A 19,631-nucleotide genomic window follows, 5' to 3' on the forward strand; every position below is an offset into this window, starting at 1 on the left:
TGTCTTCAGAACAATAGTATTCCCACATGCTAATGCTGGACCAACCTTCCAAGCAAACATGAGCAGAGGAAAGTTCCATGGAATAATCTGACCCGCAACACCAATTGGTTCGTGCAAGGTCTGCACATGATACGAGCCATCAGCTGGAACTGTGAGTCCGTGAATCTTATCGGCCCACCCTGAGGTAAGTGCAGTCAAATTAATTGACACATTGATTGTTTGGCTAGGTCGCACAGGGCTAAAAGCCTAGAAGGCCAAACCTCGACTAGACAGACGTACCCGCATAATATCGGAAGAGGCGTACAAACATTGGGACTTCCAATTTGGCTGACTGTTCGTATGTTTTCCCATTGTCCCAAAGTTTCGAGTGCTGCAACTTCATCGGCATGCTTTTCAACCAAATCGGCAAATCGCAAAAGTATCTTTGACCTTTCCTGCCGATGAGTAAATCGATTATTGTTAGCCTACGGTTGAGTGGAGGAGGATCACATATATGGGACAGATTAAATAAGGCAATATATGAACTCACATAAGCAGTCATTCTAGGCCAAGGCCCATCATCGAATGCCTTGCGTGCAGCAGAAACTGCAAGATCAATATCTCTGGCGTCACCTTCAGCAACATTCGCAATGACTTCTCCAGTCCTTGGGTCCAGTGTAGGAAAAGTTTTTCCTGAATTTACAGAAACAGCCCAAAATTAAAATGGCTACCTTCTGAATCAGTGAGGGACACGTCAGTTACCTGAAACTGAATCCACAAACTGTCCGTTGATTAGCAGCTGGGTGTAATTTACTTTCACAGATGGAGTAATTGGATCCTCAACAGCAGCGGAGGTGCTATATTTGCCAGTTGTTCTGCCACCGGAAGGCCTCCTCCCTGATCACGATAATTCCAATCCGCCATTAGCAGTTACCAATTCATAAAAGTAAAGAATTAAATGCCTGCTATTTACTTAGAAATAGAAATCGGAATCTTCATCAAATTATGTCACCGAAATCCCAAAGGAAGTCACAAATAAAAAAAGTTATGAAGGATCTAAATAAAGCTATAGTAAAATAATGATCCACAATAACAGGGGGACATAAAATTCCACACTCATTAAACCCCCACAAATACAAAAGTGGGTGATCCCTTCATACGCTTCACGGACTTGTCAAAGATGGAATTTTTCAACGAAAAGAGATAGAAACTCAGTACTGATAGGCCCTTCTTAATTGATCCACCTCTCGGTTTGCGGATTGTAAAAAAAGAGATCAGAGGAAGGGCTCATCAAAATCTTAAATTTAGAACGAATAACAGACATCATGAGCGATGGAAAAACAAAAAGATGGCGTGTCTGCCTTGGTGTTACCTTTGGAAAGGAGAGCAGGTGAAGAAGCAAGGGAACGAGATAAGAGCGAGGATATCCTCCGAGCCGCCATGATTGCGAAGAAGCACAAAAAAATCTGTCGATTTTAGACAGTGAGAACCTAATCCACTCAATGAGAAGCTGGGGAAGTGGGTGTTGGAAGGGCTGATTTTGCACTGTGTTGTGATGGCTTGGATATAAGTAATTAAATATAGATAAGCCCTGGGTGTTGCAAGGATTGATTTTGCACTGTGTTGTGTTGGCTTGGATATAAGTAATTAAATATAGATAAGCGCTGGGTGTTGGAAGGATTGATTTTGCACTGGGTTGTCTTGGCTTGGATATAAGTAATTAAATATAGATAAGCTCTGGGTGTTGGAAGGATTGATTTTATACTGTGTTGTGTTGGCTTGGATATAAGTAATTAAATATAGATAAGCTCTACGTATTGACTCCAAAGGGTATCCAATCAACAAACAGTTCAAACTGGCAAATATATCGCGATTTCCGAGAAAAGAGGAAGAAAAAGACTTGGCAAAATATCTTCAAGTCTGAACTGTGTCCCCTTTCTCGCTTGAAGCTCACACTTTCTGGGCGCATGTGGTTGGAGGAGAATCGAAAGGACAGCACAGCAGAGATGGGATGGCCACCAACGCAATCGACAATAGACAGTGGAATCAAAGTTGAGAAACGCAAGGATGCGGATGCGGGCCTGGGGATGGGGATATGGGGATATGGGGATATGGGATAGGGGGATGTGGGGCTACAACTTAACCTTTAAATAAATATTAGATATTAAATTAGAAAAATATGAGAATAGTGGGTGGTATGGTGGAAACTAAAACTAGAGGGACAAGCTCAAGTGGGGGAGAAGTGTGATCTGAAAACGGATCTCAAATCTTTCTGAGGGTTGAGCCAGAAATGGAAACGTGTAATGGTAAAAAATTCATGGAGAAGAGGTGTGGAGATTACAAAATTGTAGAACTATTTTTAAAAAATACAGTCAAATTCCTTATACTGCGTTATACCTAAAATAGTCATGTGATGTGAAAGGCATAGAAATTTTAACATTTTCCACACAAAAAGAAAAACTCCAACTTTAATATTTTTTATAAAAAATAAATGATAGATGTGTTTTTAAAAAAGAAAAAAACTTAATTAGAAGGGTACTTTTCAAGCTCTAAACACAATCTAACGTAGATAACATCTTATTTTCTCAACTCTAATTTTAACATTTTCCACAAAAGAAAAAATAATAATAATAATAATTAGAAGGGTACTTTTCAAACTCTAAACACAATCTAACATAGATAACGTCTTATTTTTTAAACCTTTTAAAGGTATGAATCCCATTTATTACTTCACCACAAGCCCAACTTAGAAAGCCCAAAGCCCAAAGCCCACCCTTAACTCCCTTAACCCTAGGTTTCAAAAATTGATAATTAATCCTAACTTCTATCTTCTTCAAACAGCCCTGAACCTCTCCTCTCTCTCTCTCCCTCCTCCTCCTTTTCTCTCCCTCTCCCCCTTTCTGTTCAACCCTTTCTACACCGCCCCCCGTCACCCTCTTTCGGCTATCTCCGCCGCCGCCCTTCCCTCTTTAAAACTCAATGTAACGGTATTTTTATAACTTCTTCAAATGTCAAAAGCATTAATACAACTTTTTTTAAATTAAAGAGTATTATTGAAATGAGGTGGTATAATTTAGCAATTTGATCATGTATTAGTCCATAGCCCAAGAGGAGGTCGATGATAGGAAGAAGATTTACCATCTCTATCGTGTGATCAAAAGGAAATTGAAACAGAGATATTTGAAAAATTCCAATAAATTGGGAGGCAAACTGGAAACTCGAAAGAAAGAAAATAAAAGAAAAGAAGAGGAAAAACCCTCAAACTCGAAAGCACAATTGAGAACCCTATCATTTTATGTGTCCTCCCCCTGCAAACTGACACGCTTTACGAGAGTTCGGTGTCAGCAAAAAATGAAAGGGGGAAAGTGCTCCAATATAAAAGCTTTAAAGATGCGTCCTTTTTTAGCAGATTCGCTGCTTGTGAGCCTCTCAATCTTTTTTTCATAACAAAGCAACCGACCCCACCCTCTTAGTTCTGGGGCGTCTTGCTCGTGCTCGAAGGGCCAACGACCAAGCGGCTCCCTGTAGTCTTATCTTTCCCTTTTGCCCACACAGGATTACCAACGCATGGCTTCCGATAATTCTTCTGCCTTAGCCTCAGATTTATCTGTCAAGAGGTCGGGGAACGAAGACCAAAATGGAACTCCACCCTCTTCACAACCTGATTCTATTTCTTCCGTCGTCCCCGGATGGTTCTCCGAGATCAGCCCAATGTGGCCTGGTGGGTTCGCCACTAAATCTCGCTCCTCTTACTTAATATGTGTTTATTCCAAAGTCATCCACAGTTTTGGAACTCATTCACTTGTGCTTTCTCTGCTTTCGGAGTCGTAGTGTTTTCGCTTTATCTGATTTTAAACTCTTCTCTGGAGTGGTTTACTTCTACGTGGGGATAGGAAGATGCAGTTTATTAGCTATTTAAATGCACGAGCTTATATTTAATTGGTATTCTAAGCCCATCTTTATGTTTTCCGCTGGTTTCTGTCACTTGTTTCTCTGTTTAAAATTTATGTTCTTCTGTGGCGTCCTTTCATTTGGTTGCTAATAATTGCTATTGTTCAGCTTAAATTATCGATATGTTTAGTCTGAAAAAATTGTTAGGTTATGAGCCTGCTGTTATTTAGCTATGGTAGGCTCAGCTTAAATTATCAATAGGTTTAGTCTAAAATAATTGTTAGGTGAGGAGCCTGCTGTTATTTATAGTTAGCACCGTAAAGTTTACGGTATAAAGTAAATTATTTATAGTCTATGTATAGTACATGGTTATATATATAGTAAATGGTCATATCGGGACATCTATATTCATTAAGTTTAACCATATATATCTCCAGAGAGAGCTTACATTTTCTCTCTTAGGGTACATATATATAATTATCAATACAAAACCTTTAGCCAATATTCTTCTTGCATTTTCTCTATCCTGTTCTTTGTGTTCATCTAGATCGAGTGTGTGCGTTGTTGTGCGATCCTAACAACTGGTATCAGAGCTAGGTGAAATTCACCACAATCTGTGAAGATGGAAAGCTTAAAGATTGGAATTGAAAAGTTCAATGGATCCGATTTCGATTTCTGAAAAATGCATATTGAAGATTATTTGTACTAGAAAGATCTTCACGAACCCCTGTTGGGAGTGAAGCCGGATACCACGATCACAGAACAGTGGAAGCTCAAGGATCGACAAGCGTTAGGGTTGATACGGTTGACGCTATCCAGAAATGTGGTATTCAACTTCATCAAAGAGAAGACAACGTCAGATCTGTTGAAGGCACGGTCGAATATGTACGAAAAACCGTTGGCTATGAACAAGGTGTATTTGATGCAGAGATTGTTTAGTCTACAAATGTTTGAAGGTAGATCTTGATCATATAAATGAATTCAATATGATCGTAAGTCAACTGAGTTCGGTGGAAATTAATTTCGAGGATGAAATTAAAGCATTGATTTTGATGTCATCTTTACCCGAGTCGTGAGATACTGTTGTTGCCGCAATCAGCAGTTCCCAAGGATCTGATAAACTGAAGTTTGATGAAATTCGAGATGTAGTTCTCAGCAAAAGTATTCGCAAACGAGAAATTGGAAATTCATCTGGTAGTGCTCTCAGTGTTGACCAACGGGGAAGAAATAAACCGAAGAGCCCAAACAAAGGGCGATCAAAATCAAAGAACCGAGAAAAATCTTTAAATAGACCAAATGTAACGTGTTGGAATTGTGGAGAAAAATGTCACTTTCGAACCGATTGTACAAGACCAAAGAGGAAGCAAAATCACAAATCTGGAGGTGATGATGATTCTATAAATTCAGCAGAAGACATTGGGAATGCTCTAATCCTCAACGTGGACTGTTCGATTGAATCCTGAATTTTGGATTCAGGTACATCCTTTCATTCATCTCCAAATAAAGAGTTGTTTCGGAAAAGTATGGAAATTTTGAAAATGTGTATCTTGCCAACAACAAAGATTTGGTGATTAAAGGAAAAGGGGATGTCTGCATAAAAACTCCGGCGGGAAATCAGTGGACATTAAAGGATGTCAGATATATTCCTAGTCTCAAGAAGAATCTGATCTCTATTGGTCAGTTGGACAGCACAGGTTATGCAATAGAGTTAGAGAAGAGTTCGTGGAAGATTATGAAAGGTGCTATGGTGGTAGCACATGGCATAAAATCTGGAACTTTATACACCACTGCAAGGTGTATGAACATGGTTGTTGTTGCTGAAAGTGCTTCAAATTCAAGTCTATGGCACAATAGACTTGGACATATGAGCGTGAAAGGAATGAAGATGTTGGCTGTGATAGGAGTTTTAGAAGGTCTGAAATCTGTTGATGTGGGTCGTTGTGAGAACTGCGTTATGAGCAAACAGAAACGAGTTAGCTTCACAAGAACTACCAGAGAATTGAAGAAAGTGTGGTTGGAAATGGTCTATACAGATGTGGAGCATAGTTCCAAGACTATGAAGCAAGTGGGAGTTGAGCTTGAGTTGCAGGGAAACTTACCTTAGTGATGTTGTAGCAGATACTCATGAAACTCCTAAGACTACCGTTGAGAAACTAGATGTGGAGCAAGGTTCCAAGACAACGAAGCAAGTGGAAGTTGAGCTTGAGTCGCAGGGAAACTCACCCAGTGATGTTATAGTAGATACTCATGAAACTCTTGGACTACTGCTAAGAAACCAGATGTGGAGCAAGGTTCCAAGACAATGAAGCAAGTGGGAGTTGAGGTTGAGTTGCGAAAAAAATCATCTAGTGATATTGTAGCAGATACTCAAGAAACTCCTGAGACTGTTGCAGAGGAACCAGCGGTAGAGCAAGTGACACCTGAACCGGTGTTGAGAAGATCATCCAGTACTATCAGAGTACTAGATATGTACGTACCTTCATTACATATCTGTTGCTGATGAAAGGGAACCAGAGCCCTTTGTTGAGGCCCTACAGTTGGAGGATACAACGAAGTGGGAGCAAGCCATGGAGGATGGGATGTCTAGGCTTCAAAAATGTGTTGTACTGAGGCTGAGTACGTGGCAATAACTGAAGCTGGAAAGGAGAGGATATGGATGACTGACTATTTGGAAGAATTGGGCAAGAAGCAGCACGAAAAGATTTTTTATAGAGATAGTCAGAGTGTCATACAGTTAGTGAGGAACCTAGTCTATCATTTAAAGATAAAACACGAAAGGCGATACCATTTCACTTGTAAGTTAGTAGAAGATGGTGATGTATTTTGAGAAGATAGAGGGTGCAAAAAATCCAGCATTTGCAGGTTAGTAGAAGATGGTGATGTATTTTGAGAAGATAGAGGGTGCAAAAAATCCAGCATACATGTTGACAAAATGTATTGATGTTGGAATATTGAGGTTGTGCAAAGCCTCACTTGTTAGGTGCCATGAAGGCGCTTATGGTCGTTTAAGAATGAAATTCTTGGTTGACTAGATCAATCTACAAGAATAAATATGCTGTGAACTTGTCCACGATGGTATCACTTTTTTTTCTTGTCCATACTTAAAACTTGAAAATATTGTGCAGGAGAGGCAGATTCATTGAAAGTAGAGAAGATTTTATTTCGAGGGAATTCTGACTATCGGGATGTTATGGTCTTTCAGGTGTGAATTACTGGAGCATTGTAATATTTCTTCTTTGGCTTGTTATTGATTCTATTCCAACTGTTTGCTGACGGGGATGCTTTCTTTTTGTAGTCATCGACTTATGGGAAGGTTCTTGTTCTGGATGGAGTCATCCAGCTGACTGAGAGAGATGAATGTGCTTACCAAGAAACGATTGCTCACCTACCACTTTGCTCAATTTCTAATCCGACTAAGGTTTTTAATCTTCTGTTAAATGTACAAAAAATTTGGATTGATTCTCTTCTATACACAATCAATTTTAGGCCATATGCATTCTTCAATAATTACTATTGATTATAATTGCATTATTCTGAAAAGGTTTTGGTTATTGGTGGAGGAGATGGTGGAGTGCTTCGTGAAGTTTCTCGCCATTCTTCTGTTAAGCAGATAGATATCTGTGAAATTGATAAGATGGTGGTTGATGAATCTGTGAAATTGATATAAGATGGTGGTTGATGTAAGTAATGTCCTTGTTTCTCCTTAATATACTGCTACTCCCCCACCTCCCCCCCGCATATGAGTTGGTATCCTTGTTTCTCCTTGAAATTTTGTGGCCCAGTGGAGTGATTGGTTTTATGCTGTGCTCTACCGAGGGACCTGCAGTTGATTTCAAACACCCGATAAATTCAATCGATGTTAATGATATTAACAAGTCTAGAGGGCCCTTGAGATTTTACAATTCTGAGGTGTGTACCATAATCTTGTTGGGCGTTTTTGTTTTTGAAAAAAGATTTTACAATCCTCATTTGATTAGAATCATAAATTTGAAATCCAGATTCACACAGCAGCTTTCTGTTTGCCATCTTTCGCCAAGAAGGTTATTGATTCAAGAGTAAAATGAGGATTGAATCGGGGGAGTAGGTTGTGGCTCTTCATTTTGAACCAAATGCCTTGTCTACCCCCACACTGCAGAGCAACCAAGGCATTTTCCTTCTTTAACTTTCCCTTATTCATTTTTCCGCTAGCTGCTTATTCAGCAATTCAGTTGTTCTATTATTCTGCTGCTGCTGCTTAATACAATACAACTTTTTCGCCCATAGCATAGCCCTTTGTTCATAAATTGAATTCAGAACATGGATGTTTACCTTATTGTTTTTGTAAATAGTCATTCACACTTTTTCTTCTCACAAACTTTGGATTTATATTCAAGTTGGAGCAAAAACAACTTCATAGAATATTATAGGGATTAGGCACTAGGCAGTGTGTACATATTTATTTGTGTGCAAATGTGTAAATTAAGGCAGTAAAGATGTTATACATTTTTTAAATATAAATTATATTAAAAAAATAAATGAAGCATCTAAATTGTTGATAAATATTTTGTTAGTTGAATAAAACAAGATGAGGAGTTGGAGATTTAAATTCGTAGGCATCCTTGATTTAAAAAAAAAAAATCCACGATAGCAGCACGTCCCCAAAAGACAGAACATGTAAGGCATAATTTTGCTTTCACGTTTTTGGATTGGCAAGCAATGTGTTAGTCATGTGATATGCAACGTTCAACCATGTTTATCCCACGAAAAACGTGACGCTCCTACTTCCAATAAAGATAAGGGGTTGTGCGTAATTCTACCTTCGGATTTCATTCTTTGTCTATTCACCCTTCCTGGTAAATTCTCCTCTCTCTCTCCCTCTCTCGCTCTCTCTCCCTCTCTCTCCCTCCCTCTCCAATTATGAATTTTCTGTCAACGTTTGGAGATGGAGATGGAAATGGAAATGAAATCCAAAATATGCATGCTTTAGCTTTTGGCCTCTGGCCTCTGGGTGAAACGCTGATTTTGCGACTTTGATTCCTTTCTGGATTTCGATGCTCTTTCTTTTGTTGTTTTGCTTTCAATTATTTGTGAATACTTTTTCTTTTTAGTTTCTTTTCAATAACATCATCAATGAGCTCCATGTTGGATATCATTCAGTTACAGAAAAACAAGTGTTATGTTTAGAATAGTTATCTGTTCTTTCTTCCTATCCCTTTTCAATGTTATTTCTTAGTTTGCAGCTATTAGGTATCAATATAAATCACATAAATTTTTATTAAGCTAAATTAATAATAAAAATAAAATAAAAATCAAAAGGGTCGCTAATACTCTTAAAAAAGAGTTAAAAAATTCATTAATACCCCCAACATCTTTTTAAAAATTTGGTTAAAGTATACTCTTATAATTATATGTAAACTAAACAACCAAGTAGTTAGTACCATATTCACAGAATTTTTAAAAGTAGTATTAATAAATTTAATCTTAAAAAAATCATGATTTATTTTTTCGGTTGCTCTTAACAATTCCTTATTTTTTTTTTCTTGTGTTAAATTATTTTATAATATGTTTGAAAATGAACTTCTTCTTTTCATTTAAAGTTCTAATCTTTTAAGAAGAGAGAAAAAGAATAAGAGAAATGAGAGTTTTGAAGGCGGAGAAATGAAAGAATGAGGTTAAGAAGACAATTAAGGAATGAAGGAAGAAAAAGATGAAAAGAAATAGAAAATTGAAGACATGAGGAGTGAACTAAAAAAACATATGAATTTTTGTCAATGGTAAGAATTTTGTTTTAAGGCAAAAATATATTATTCATAGTTGTGAAAATTTAAAATTTATGGGTGAGCCAAAATTTGAGGAAAGAAGGACCAACCCCTAGTACGAACTACGAAGAGGGGGAAGGCACAGCAATGAGTAGGGATGGGGAGCTAGAGCATGGAGCTGGAGGAAGAGGAGTAAGGGAAGGAAAAATGTTGCGTGGCAGAATGAATTAGTATTTTTCTTGTATCTTCAGCTGTGTGGGCAGTGTTAATCCACATGTTTTTATGTACGGAATAGCTTAGAGAGCGTTGAGAAACACAAAACTTGTGACTGGTGAGGCTCCAGTCATAAATGTCATCGAACACCCCAACCAACCCTCCCCTTGATGCATTCCATTCCCGATCCACTACCCTTAACTACAACTCCTTTTCCTCCTTATTTTCTCCAAACTGACCTCTTAAATTGTTGAACCACCTATCACCTTATATATAATTTAGAATCTGACTTCCACCTCGAACTTTCGTTTTTCTGATCGCCTCACTGTTTGCTTTACGCAACTGTATAACAACTTATTATCCACTCATCTACTACCATTTTCGTCTTAAAATCCCTTGCGTCTATTATTGAACGGCACTAATTTGTATGCGAAAGTGGTTTCGTTTGATCATCATACCTGGTTTCCTCCGAAATAACCATGGTTCATGTCTTCATATGAAGAGCTAGCTCAGACACAAAACGCGGATCCGGAAGTAAAAAACAAGTATGTGGCGGCTTAAGATTGCGGATGGAGGGAATGACCCCTACATATACAGCACAAATGACTTCATAGGGAGACAAACTTGGGAATTCGATCCGGAAGCAGGGACACCGGAAGAGAGACAAGAAGTAGAAGAGGCTCGCCATCATTTCTACCGGAATCGCTACAAAGTCAAGCCTAGTGCCGACTGCCTTTGGCGAATGCAAGTAAGTAAATAAACTAATGCCTTCTTAACTTCACACTTTACCTTCCCTCACTATACTGATCGTAGCTCCGCGGATGGGGCTACAACTTTTTTTTATGGAGGCCAAAATTTTGGAATCTATATATGAAACCTTCCAATTTTGGTTGAGTTATGATGTTTTGGAAGATGACACAACATGTATTTAAACAATTGGTAGTTCCTGAGGGAGAAGAAGTTCAAACAAGAAATTGGTGCAGTAAAGATAAAGGAGGGGGAGGAAATATCACAAGACAAGGCGAGGATAGCATTGAGAAGAGCAGTTCACTTCTACTCAGCGTTGCAAGCAAGTGATGGACACTGGCCGGCTGAAAACGCAGGACCTTTGTTCTTCCTTCCACCGCTGGTGAGTATAAATCTGTAGGTGCCAGGATATGGAAATGGAATCGGAAATGGAATTGAAATGAATGAAGGGAGTGTGCAGGTAATGTGTTTATACATAACAGGACATTTGGACCAAGTATTCCCTGAAGAACACAAGAAAGAAATACTTAGATACATATACTGCCATCAAAACGAAGATGGTGGGTGGGGATTGCATATAGAGGGCCATAGCACCATGTTCTGCACTGCTCTCAGCTATATCTGTATGCGTATTCTTGGAGAGGGCCCAGATGGTGGTCTCAACAATGCTTGTGCTAGAGGCCGCAAGTGGATTCTTGACCATGGTAGTGTCACCTACATACCCTCTTGGGGAAAGACGTGGCTCTCGGTCAGTATCATTTACACACACACGCATTACTACTAATTTCTCCATTCTAGCTAGCTGATTAGTTAGTTAATTATCGTTGATTCAATTCACTGCCAGCTTATATCACTAGCCCAATCGTGTTTAGCACAATAGCAACTAATTTAAGAAAATGATTTAGAATTTTAGAAATAAATTTACGAAAATGATTTAGGAATTTTAAAAATAAATTTAGGTAAATAATTTAGATACTTTAAAAAGTTAGAAATTTTAGGAATTGATTACCATGAGTATAAATACCCTCCACCCTACCTAGTTTATCATCCCAAGAAATCTCAATCAATATGAAGGGTAGTAGTTTCTAGAGTGTTTTGTAAATCTCTCGATTGGTCTTAATAAGGTGTGCGAGTGTTTCTCACATAGAGTTGTGTTCAATAATTTGGTATCAGAGCAAGGTAAGTGTAGGTTATAGATCTCTTGGAATTCTTAGTATGCTCTGTGGTTATAGCTTTGTCTGATCTTCCACATCAGAAATTATTTCTTGAGATTAGTAGTGAGTGAGTTTCTTTTGTGTTGTGAGTAGTCTGTGACTCGACAAGTCTTGTGTCGAAAGAGCTTGTTTGGTATTACTGAGGTATAGTCAATACGATGGGTGATTTCAAATTGTTGGAGGAATCAAGAAACTCAACAACAACAACTACAACACGTGGGCAACATGCATGATGTTCTGTTTACAAGGACATGATCTTTGGGAGATCGTTGGCGGGCGCAAAACTATGCCGCCAGAGGATGATTCTAATGGCGCCTTGCGCAAATGGAGAATCAAAGCAGGCAAAGTAATGTTTGCCCTAAAGACCACAATCGAAGAAGGGATGTTAGAGCATATTTGGGATGACAAGACACCGAAAGAAGTACGACACGTTCGTGATGTTGTTCTCAAAGAAGAACGATACGAGACTACAACTTTTGGAGAACGAGTTGTTGTCAATTGCGTGACATGACAATTGCTCAGTACTTCCATAAGGTAAGTCGATTTGTCCGGAGATTATTGAACTAGACCCAAAGTTCGCAATTGGAGAAGATCGAATGAAGAGGATCATAATCCACGGATTGCGACCAGACTATCGAAGCTTCATTATTGTTGTACAAGGATGGCCCACTCAACCATCACTTGTAGAGTTCGAAAATTTGTTTGTCAGCCAAGAAGCTATGGCTAAACAAATGGGAGACATCACATTTAAAGGTGAAGAAGAAGCACTCTACACAAGTGAAAGTTGGAGCAATAATAGGCCGTCTACCAAACGTGAATACAATGGTGACAAAAGAAGAAGTCACCAAGAAACTGCACAACCTGTGAGAACTCAAAAGAATGACAACCAAAGTTCTCAAAGAAAATGATTTGAGAGCATTTGCTACAATTGTGGGAAGAAGGGTCACCTGTCCAGAGATGGTTGGTCCAAGAAAAAATCTGTCGAAAACAATGTGGCATCCTCCAACATGGAGATGGAGGAATGGGATGCAGAGGTACTCTATGCCATAGAAGAAGATGAGCTAGCACTCATGGCAATGATGGGAGACCATATCGATTATGAGAATGATTGGATCATTGATTCAGGATGCTCAAACCACATGATTGATGATCAAAGTGGTGCAATGATGGGAGACCATATCGACTATGAGAATGATTGGATCATTGATTGAGGATGCTCAAACCACATGATTGATGATCAAAGTGGTGCAATGGAAAAGAAGTTGCCCTCAGAGAAGGAAGTATAACCAGGCCTTGAGAAAACTTAAGAAATTCTTCTACAGAACACGGGGGAGCAAACTGAAGAGATTCTTCCATAGAAGACGGGGGAGCAAACTGCACACATTTGCTTAAGTGCTGATGTGCCTAAAGATTCAAGTGACACTAGTGTTGGTGAGCAAGAATTGACTCAACTAAGTGAACCTAATGAAAATGTAATGACACCTCAACAACTCAGACATTCAAAAAATAATCCTAAAGCCAAATCCAGAGTATGCCAACGCAGTAGAAGACGAAGTTAATGAGGTGGAGACATATGAAGAAGTATCACAAAACTCTAGCTTGGGAGAAAGCGATGGAGGAAGAAATTATAGCCCTTGAGCGAAGATAACTATCATACAGGGTTCTCTTAAGAATATGGGCTAGACTATGATGAAACGTTTTGTCCAGTGGCGAAGATAACTATCATGCCGGTTCCTCCGGTACTTCTGATAAATAAATATTGGAAATTTTGGCAGATGGATATGAAGAATATTTTCATGCATGGAGAGTTGGACCAGGGGGATCTACATGAACCAACCAGTTGGAGTCATTAGTCCGTATATGCGAAGTCTAAAGAAGCCTCATTTGGATGCGGCCCGACGGACCTTGAGATATGTCAAACGATATCACGATACTCGAAGGTCAAGCACCGGGTATATGTTTAAGCTTAGTTCGAGACCAATTTCTTGGTGTAACAAAAAACAACCAACTGGATCATTGTCAACTAGAGAAGCAGAGTACAAAGAAGTGGCGAGAGCAGCTCAGGAATGTACATGGCCGAAACTTCTGATGAAAAATTGGCACCAGAAAGTTGACTATTTGATACCACTTCAATGCGACAATCAACCTGTGATTCGTCTAGTAGAAAATTTGATGTTTCATGGCAGAACAAAGCATGTGGAGATACCCTGCCATTTTATTAGAGACAAAGTCTTGAAGGAAGAATACGAATGACTAAGTGGTAGACTTGTCTACAAAAGAGTTGAATACTTAAACACATTTTATTAGAGAGTAGTGCCAGGAGAGTATTAAAATATCATTACTAACCCCAACAGAAAATGATTTAGGGATTTTAGGAATAAATTTAGATAAATGATTAAGATACTTTAAGAAAAAAACTTTGAGTTTGAGAAATTTTAGGAATTGATTACCTATCATCTAGTATAATACCCTTCACCTTATCATCCCAAGAAATCCCTAGCAATATAGTTTCTATTTTGTAAATCTCTTCTGGTCTTGATAAAGTGTGCGAGTGTTTCATACGTAGAGGTGTGTTCCACAATTAATTAGTTTACTCCGTGCTTATTTAAAATGAAAACAGATACTTGGTGTTTATGATTGGGCTGGAAGCAACCCAATGCCGCCAGAGTTTTGGTTACTCCCTTCGTTTCTACCAATGCACCCAGGTTTGAATTTTGCGCATGCTGCTTGAGTTCATTGCTCATCTGTAGTCTTATTGATTAAATATTAATTAGTACGTATGAAAATTGGTGCAGCAAAAATGTGGTGCTATTGTCGAATGGTTTATATGCCCATGTCCTACTTGTATGGAAAAAGATTTGTGTGCCAAATCACACCACTCATACAAGAATTGAGACTGGAACTTCACGCCCAACCTTTTGATGAGATAAACTGGAAGAAGACCCGGCATCTGTGTACAAAGGTTTATATAATTCGTTTAATTCAACCTATTTACTTTGTCGGCAGTTACACTACGTGAATGCAAATCTGGATGTGCAGGAGGATGTATACTACCCGCATCCCTTGATGCAAGATCTACTATGGGATAGCCTTTACATCTGCACTGAGCCGCTTCTTACTCGTTGGCCATTCAACAAGCTGGTTAGGGAGAAGGCTCTTCAAGTCACCATGAAGCATATCCATTACGAAGATGACAACAGTCGATACATTACCATTGGTTGTGTTGAAAAGGTAAAGCAATATGCGGTACTCCAAGGTTACAAAATCATATTAATTGAGAGTTAGTTTGACGATATTGGAAATGTATCAGGTACTCTGTATGCTAGCTTGTTGGGTGGAAGATCCTGATGGGGATTACTTCAAAAAGCATTTGGCAAGGATCCCCGATTACATATGGGTTGCTGAAGACGGTATGAAGATGCAGAGTTTTGGTAGTCAAGAGTGGGATACGGGTTTTGCCATCCAAGCTTTGCTTGCGGCTGATATGGCAGACGAAATTGGACCTGTATTAGCCAGAGGACATGACTTCATTAAAAAGTCTCAGGTTAAGGACAACCCCTCTGGTAACTTCAAGACCATGCATCGACATATTTCGAAAGGATCTTGGACTTTCTCTGATCAAGATCATGGATGGCAAGTTTCTGATTGTACTGCAGAAGCTCTGAAGGTACATGGATTGTGCATATAAAAACTAATAAATTCAGCTTAAACGTAGAATCTGCTTTACAAAAATCTTATATATGTTGATTAATCTTCAATTGCATGCTCCCAGTGTTGCCTTCTTTTCTCACTGATGCGCCCAGAGATTGTAGGCGACAAAATGGAAGCTCAGAGGTTATACGATTCCGTGAATGTCTTACTTTCTTTACAGGTTAGAAGAAAGGTTAAATTATAGAAAATGTTTCAAGATAACTCTCAAAACATTCAATAATATCATCACATTTTCAAAATAGTTTAAAATAATATTCTATTTTGTTTAAAAAATATCCTCTTCTTCTATACTCTCCTAGTCTCCTTCTATTCCACAATCTCCTCCTTCAATTAAGGTTAAAAATGAAAAAAAGAAAAGAAAAAAAATGATCTCTCCGCCTATGCGTGTTTAATTTAAATTAAATATGATCTCTCTCCACGAAACAAAATCAATATTGTGTATCCGCTACACGTGCAGAGTAAGAATGGAGGTTTGGCAGCCTGGGAACCTGCAACCGGTCAAAAATGGCTAGAAGTAAGTTATTAAGTAATTTTGTTTGAATCCGATGAATGAATGAATAATGTGAAGGCAAGGAAATATATGATCTGAAATTAATAGAATGGTGTACGGTGCGGTGGCAGATGCTGAATCCGACGGAGTTCTTTGCAGACATAGTGATTGAGCACGAGTATGTAGAGTGCACAGCATCGGCAATCCAGGCTCTGATATTGTTCAAGAAGCTACACCCAGGGCACCGGACGAAGGAGATTGACAACTTCATTCAAAACGCTGTACGCTACCTTCAAGATATACAAATGCCCGATGGCTCTTGGTACGGTAACTGGGGAGTTTGCTTTACGTATGGTTGCTGGTTCGCACTTGGCGGTCTGGTGGCTGCCGCCAAAACTTTTAACAACTGCGCAGCCATTCGCAAAGGCGTACATTTCCTTTTGAATATTCAGATGCCAGATGGTGGTTGGGGAGAGAGCTACCACTGCTGCCCGAGTAAGGTAATTTCGATTTTATTCTCCATCCACTTGAACTGTTTATTTAATAACTTAATACCATTTTTATTTGCGCTCACTGGTGGGTGTGGGTGTGGGTGCGGCTGCATTACTAGAAATATGTGCCCCTTGAAGGAAAGCGCTCCAATTTGGTTCATACAGCGTGGGCTATGATGGCCCTCATTCATTCAGGACAGGTTCGTAGGCTTGAATCTTTTTAAGATGTTTAATTTAAGTAGCATTTATGTCCAGTTATGGAAATTTGAAATAAATGATGGTTCCTTTCCCAAATATACACTGAACAGGCGGAAAGGGACCCTACACCTCTTCACCGTGCAGCTAAGCTGTTAATAAACTCGCAAACCGAAGACGGAGATTTTCCTCAACAGGAAATAACTGGTGTTTTCATGAAGAACTGTATGTTACATTATGCAGCTTACAGAAACATATATCCGCTATGGGCTTTGGCTGAATACAGCAAACGAGTCAAATTGGCTTCTACTTCCCCTTAGTTTTATAAATATGCTCTTTTCTTCTTGTACCCTCTTTCGGATTTTGATAAATATGATTTAGCACGTGCCTCCAGTAATTCCTATATATTTCTTCCACCGCTGGAACCGTTGAGTTGAATAAGTTTAAATTATCTGTCCCCAAAAAAGTTAGGAATGAACACGGTTAAATTAAATCAAATTATAGGAACAATAATGAATTAATAAAAAAGCCAACAAAATAGTAATAATAAAAAATTAAGAATTTGTGGAGGAAGATTGGAATTAAGTAGAGAAGAAAGAGTATGATTGTCAAGGGTTCTTGATCTTGATCCTTAATTTGCGAGCAATTTGTATGGCTCTGGGATGGAGCACCCCCTTGTTGTTATTGTTGTTGCACTGTTCTACCTCGACCCAGTTGATGAGCTTGAGTAATACAGACTGAGGAACTTTCCTCACATCCTCGTCCCCCGCTCCCTTGCTCTTCTTCATGCCCGCTTCCAATGCTTTCTCTATGAACTCCATAAACCACTTGCCAGCTTCCCTTTCAATCTCCTTTCCCAGTTTGATTGTGTCGCTCAAGCTACTGCTGCTGGACCATGATGGCATTGCCATTGCCATTGCCATAGGTGGCTTCTGATTTTCATCATTCTCCCCAACAGATGTTGATGTTGATGATGATGATGATGATGCTTTCTGCTCCCTCGGTATCACGACTTTCCCAAAGTTAGTCTTTATCCTCTGCTCGCTTCTCTCCGGACAAGCACAAGTCGCCACTGACTTGTACAACCCACACCTTTTTTTGGATAAACTTGATTCAGGATTGCTGGAGTTGGGTGTGATCTCACTTAGTATGGAGGAGGAGGGAGATTCTTGTTCCTGCTGCTGTTGTTGCTTTATGAAATTCTGGTTCTGAGCCAGTTCAGTAGCGGCTTGAACCGACACCATATCACTCACTGCCTGCATGATTTGCTGGTGGAATTCAAGGAACTTGTCGAAACAGTTGGCAGGAGCGTCGGCTCTAGCTGATTTACTCAACCTAGAAAGCATCCTACATACATACAACAAAATATCCATCTTATCTTAGAGCAAAAGTCAGTGATGAGAGTGGGTGAAAGTGCGAGTGGGTGTACCTGAGGGATCTAACTAAAGCGTCCGTGGCAGTAGCCCCTCTCAAGGATTGGAGGGCAATCTTCTGCGCTGTATCTCTCTGCTGCACAGCTTCCTGATAAACGTTGTTTATTATCATAAGATGATGCATTATTAGGATTTAGGAGCACCATCAACCAACTGGAATTCAGAAGGAATTAATTTTTGTTCATTCACCTTGCCTAATATGCTGAGTTTTCCTGGTAAGTTAATGGGAAGAATGGTGCCGCTATCATCAGAGTCTGAAGGGCCATACTGAGAACTATTCAGCATGGGGGAGGCATCAATCCTGGAGGTCCTTTGATTCCGCAGACTTGGAGGTGGAGTGGTGCTCTTCTTTGCTGCAAGAACAAGCCAGCCAAAGAAAGTGATGAGATGAAAATGAAGATAGATAATATGTTTGAGAGGCCCACAGATAACACTCAACAGACAACAGCAGCGCTTGACAGTATAACATTTTGTATACCTACAGCTGAGTTGAAGGAAGCTGGTGATGAAATCCTTGGATCTCGCTCGCACACGCTCTTGCTTCTAGGGAATTTGGAAATGGATGCACAGCTTTTCCTAAGAATTGAAGGAGCAGGGCTTTCAATTTTAGCCAACAGCCCAACACCAAAGGAAGACCGGATTCCGCTTTTTCCCTTAACCATGGGAGACATGATTCGCTCCTTCACGGGCGTACACTGGTCAAAGTCCAGGGGAACGGGCTTCAGAATCATGGGTGAAGAATACCCATCTCCATGGATCATCCCTGTTCCCCAAGAACCCCGCCTCGGAACCGACCCCTTTGCCTTGGACTTTTCATCACATTTCTCCCCTTTCTCTCTCAAACCCATCAGAGGTTCTGGTGTTCCCACCAGAGGGTGTCGCCCAGGGAGTGGCTTTGCGCCTTTCACCACTGGGACGGGGGACCCAGGTTCCAATTTATCCACGTAAATAAACTGACCTAGCTGCATTTTGTTGCTCAAAACGAAATCACCCTGATCCGAAGGCAGACTCACGTAGATCGAGTGCGAAGAATCCGACACCTTGATATAGAATCCATGCTTTGGCCACAGGTTTTTCTCGTCCAGATCTGCAGGCACAATGTCCGTAACCTGTAACAGGGAGCTGCGGTGATCGCTCGTGGGTTTCACCCCCGAACTCATTCCATCTAGAAGCTTTACCAGAACTCCTGGTGCCAGAGTCGCCATTAAAAGAACTTCAAAGAAATAAGGAACGACTCAATGCTCCAGATTCTTTTACTTCAAATCCCAATTACAATTCAATATTTTCGACTTCTCTCACTTTCTTTCATGGACGAGAATGATGGAAGTGGCCGTTGGCAACGGAAGGCCATACAGGAAAAAGCCCAACTTTTTTGAATTTCGGACTTTGTAACGTTACACAACGGTCAAAAGGGGACCCATCTACCTCGTTATAAATTTATAATTTCGAAATAATTCTCAACACCGTTTTGTTTTTATTATATAATTTTGTTTCAAATTATAAAAATTTATAAAAATTTATAAAAATTT

At 39.5% G+C, this 19,631-nt stretch overlaps 4 protein-coding genes across 8 annotated transcripts in view; 2 read left to right on the top strand and 2 right to left on the bottom strand.

Moving 5' to 3' along the window:
- Positions 1–1,754, bottom strand: part of LOC111798692 (benzaldehyde dehydrogenase, mitochondrial) — a 3,527-nt gene extending 1,773 nt beyond the window's left edge. Inside the window, 6 exon segments of the mRNA XM_087125607.1 lie at positions 1–179; positions 280–358; positions 360–434; positions 530–672; positions 742–876; positions 1,352–1,754. The exon segment at positions 1–179 is cut by the window's left edge and continues 51 nt beyond it. Of these exon segments, the coding sequence (XP_086981733.1) occupies positions 1–179; positions 280–358; positions 360–434; positions 530–672; positions 742–876; positions 1,352–1,421 (681 nt within the window). The 5' untranslated portion in view covers positions 1,422–1,754.
- Positions 1,755–3,196: 1,442 nt separating this feature from the next.
- On the top strand, positions 3,197–7,926 carry LOC111798004 (spermidine synthase 1). 3 transcript variants are annotated; one of them, XR_015421666.1, is made up of 6 exons: positions 3,199–3,700; positions 6,996–7,072; positions 7,166–7,288; positions 7,412–7,550; positions 7,697–7,779; positions 7,869–7,926. XR_015421666.1 is itself a non-coding variant. In XM_087125477.1 (5 exons), exons 1-4 carry the CDS (start codon positions 3,547–3,549, stop codon positions 7,535–7,537), a joined length of 480 nt encoding a protein of 159 aa, XP_086981603.1. In that variant the 5' UTR covers positions 3,197–3,546; the 3' UTR covers positions 7,538–7,550; positions 7,653–7,779. The 3 variants fall into 3 exon arrangements, 2 of the variants coding, with proteins under 2 accessions (XP_086981603.1, XP_086981602.1); XM_087125477.1 differs by lacking the exon at positions 7,869–7,926 and having other exon boundaries at positions 3,197–3,700; positions 7,653–7,779; XM_087125476.1 differs by lacking the exons at positions 7,697–7,779; positions 7,869–7,926 and having other exon boundaries at positions 3,207–3,700; positions 7,412–7,671.
- A 2,022-nt stretch (positions 7,927–9,948) lies between these two features.
- On the top strand, positions 9,949–17,074 carry LOC111798890 (beta-amyrin synthase 1). 2 transcript variants are annotated; one of them, XM_023682236.2, is made up of 12 exons: positions 9,949–10,569; positions 10,765–10,950; positions 11,029–11,316; positions 14,403–14,487; positions 14,578–14,744; positions 14,822–15,013; positions 15,093–15,449; positions 15,555–15,653; positions 15,951–16,007; positions 16,115–16,483; positions 16,594–16,674; positions 16,783–17,074. In XM_023682236.2, exons 1-12 carry the CDS (start codon positions 10,369–10,371, stop codon positions 16,987–16,989), a joined length of 2,289 nt encoding a protein of 762 aa, XP_023538004.2. In that variant the 5' UTR covers positions 9,949–10,368; the 3' UTR covers positions 16,990–17,074. The 2 variants fall into 2 exon arrangements, with proteins under 2 accessions (XP_023538004.2, XP_086981601.1); XM_087125475.1 differs by lacking the exon at positions 9,949–10,569 and having other exon boundaries at positions 10,812–10,950; positions 11,018–11,316.
- Positions 16,973–19,453, bottom strand: LOC111798891 (protein CORTICAL MICROTUBULE DISORDERING 4). Of its 2 annotated transcripts, XM_023682238.2 has the most exons (5): positions 18,581–19,453; positions 18,292–18,455; positions 18,099–18,190; positions 17,374–18,016; positions 16,973–17,121 (listed from the first exon to the last, which is right to left on the bottom strand). In XM_023682238.2, the coding sequence occupies exons 1-5, from the start codon at positions 19,305–19,307 to the stop codon at positions 17,113–17,115; spliced, it is 1,635 nt and encodes a 544-aa protein (XP_023538006.2). In that variant the 5' UTR covers positions 19,308–19,453; the 3' UTR covers positions 16,973–17,112. The 2 variants fall into 2 exon arrangements, with proteins under 2 accessions (XP_023538006.2, XP_023538005.2); XM_023682237.2 differs by lacking the exon at positions 16,973–17,121 and having other exon boundaries at positions 17,137–18,016; positions 18,581–19,451.
- Between the last annotated feature and the right edge of the window lie 178 nt (positions 19,454–19,631).

This window comes from Cucurbita pepo, chromosome 7, assembly GCF_057944985.1.
Source record: "Cucurbita pepo subsp. pepo isolate OVF chromosome 7, ASM5794498v1, whole genome shotgun sequence".
Classification (NCBI taxonomy): domain Eukaryota; kingdom Viridiplantae; phylum Streptophyta; class Magnoliopsida; order Cucurbitales; family Cucurbitaceae; genus Cucurbita; species Cucurbita pepo.

Coding starts and splice junctions, on each gene's coding strand:
- LOC111798004 (XM_087125477.1), top strand. CDS start 3,547: ATGGCTTCCGATAATTCTTCTGCCTTAGCCTCAGATTTATCTGTCAAG. Junction 7,073..7,165: donor GGGATGTTATGGTCTTTCAG/GTGTGAATTACT, acceptor TTCTTTTTGTAG/TCATCGACTTATGGGAAGGT. Junction 7,289..7,411: donor CAATTTCTAATCCGACTAAG/GTTTTTAATCTT, acceptor TATTCTGAAAAG/GTTTTGGTTATTGGTGGAGG.
- LOC111798891 (XM_023682237.2), bottom strand. CDS start 19,307: ATGGCGACTCTGGCACCAGGAGTTCTGGTAAAGCTTCTAGATGGAATG. Junction 18,456..18,580: donor TTCCTTCAACTCAGCTGTAG/GTATACAAAATG, acceptor TTGTTCTTGCAG/CAAAGAAGAGCACCACTCCA. Junction 18,191..18,291: donor AACTCAGCATATTAGGCAAG/GTGAATGAACAA, acceptor AACGTTTATCAG/GAAGCTGTGCAGCAGAGAGA.
- LOC111798890 (XM_023682236.2), top strand. CDS start 10,369: ATGTGGCGGCTTAAGATTGCGGATGGAGGGAATGACCCCTACATATAC. Junction 11,317..14,402: donor GGGGAAAGACGTGGCTCTCG/GTCAGTATCATT, acceptor AAATGAAAACAG/ATACTTGGTGTTTATGATTG. Junction 14,745..14,821: donor CCCGGCATCTGTGTACAAAG/GTTTATATAATT, acceptor CTGGATGTGCAG/GAGGATGTATACTACCCGCA.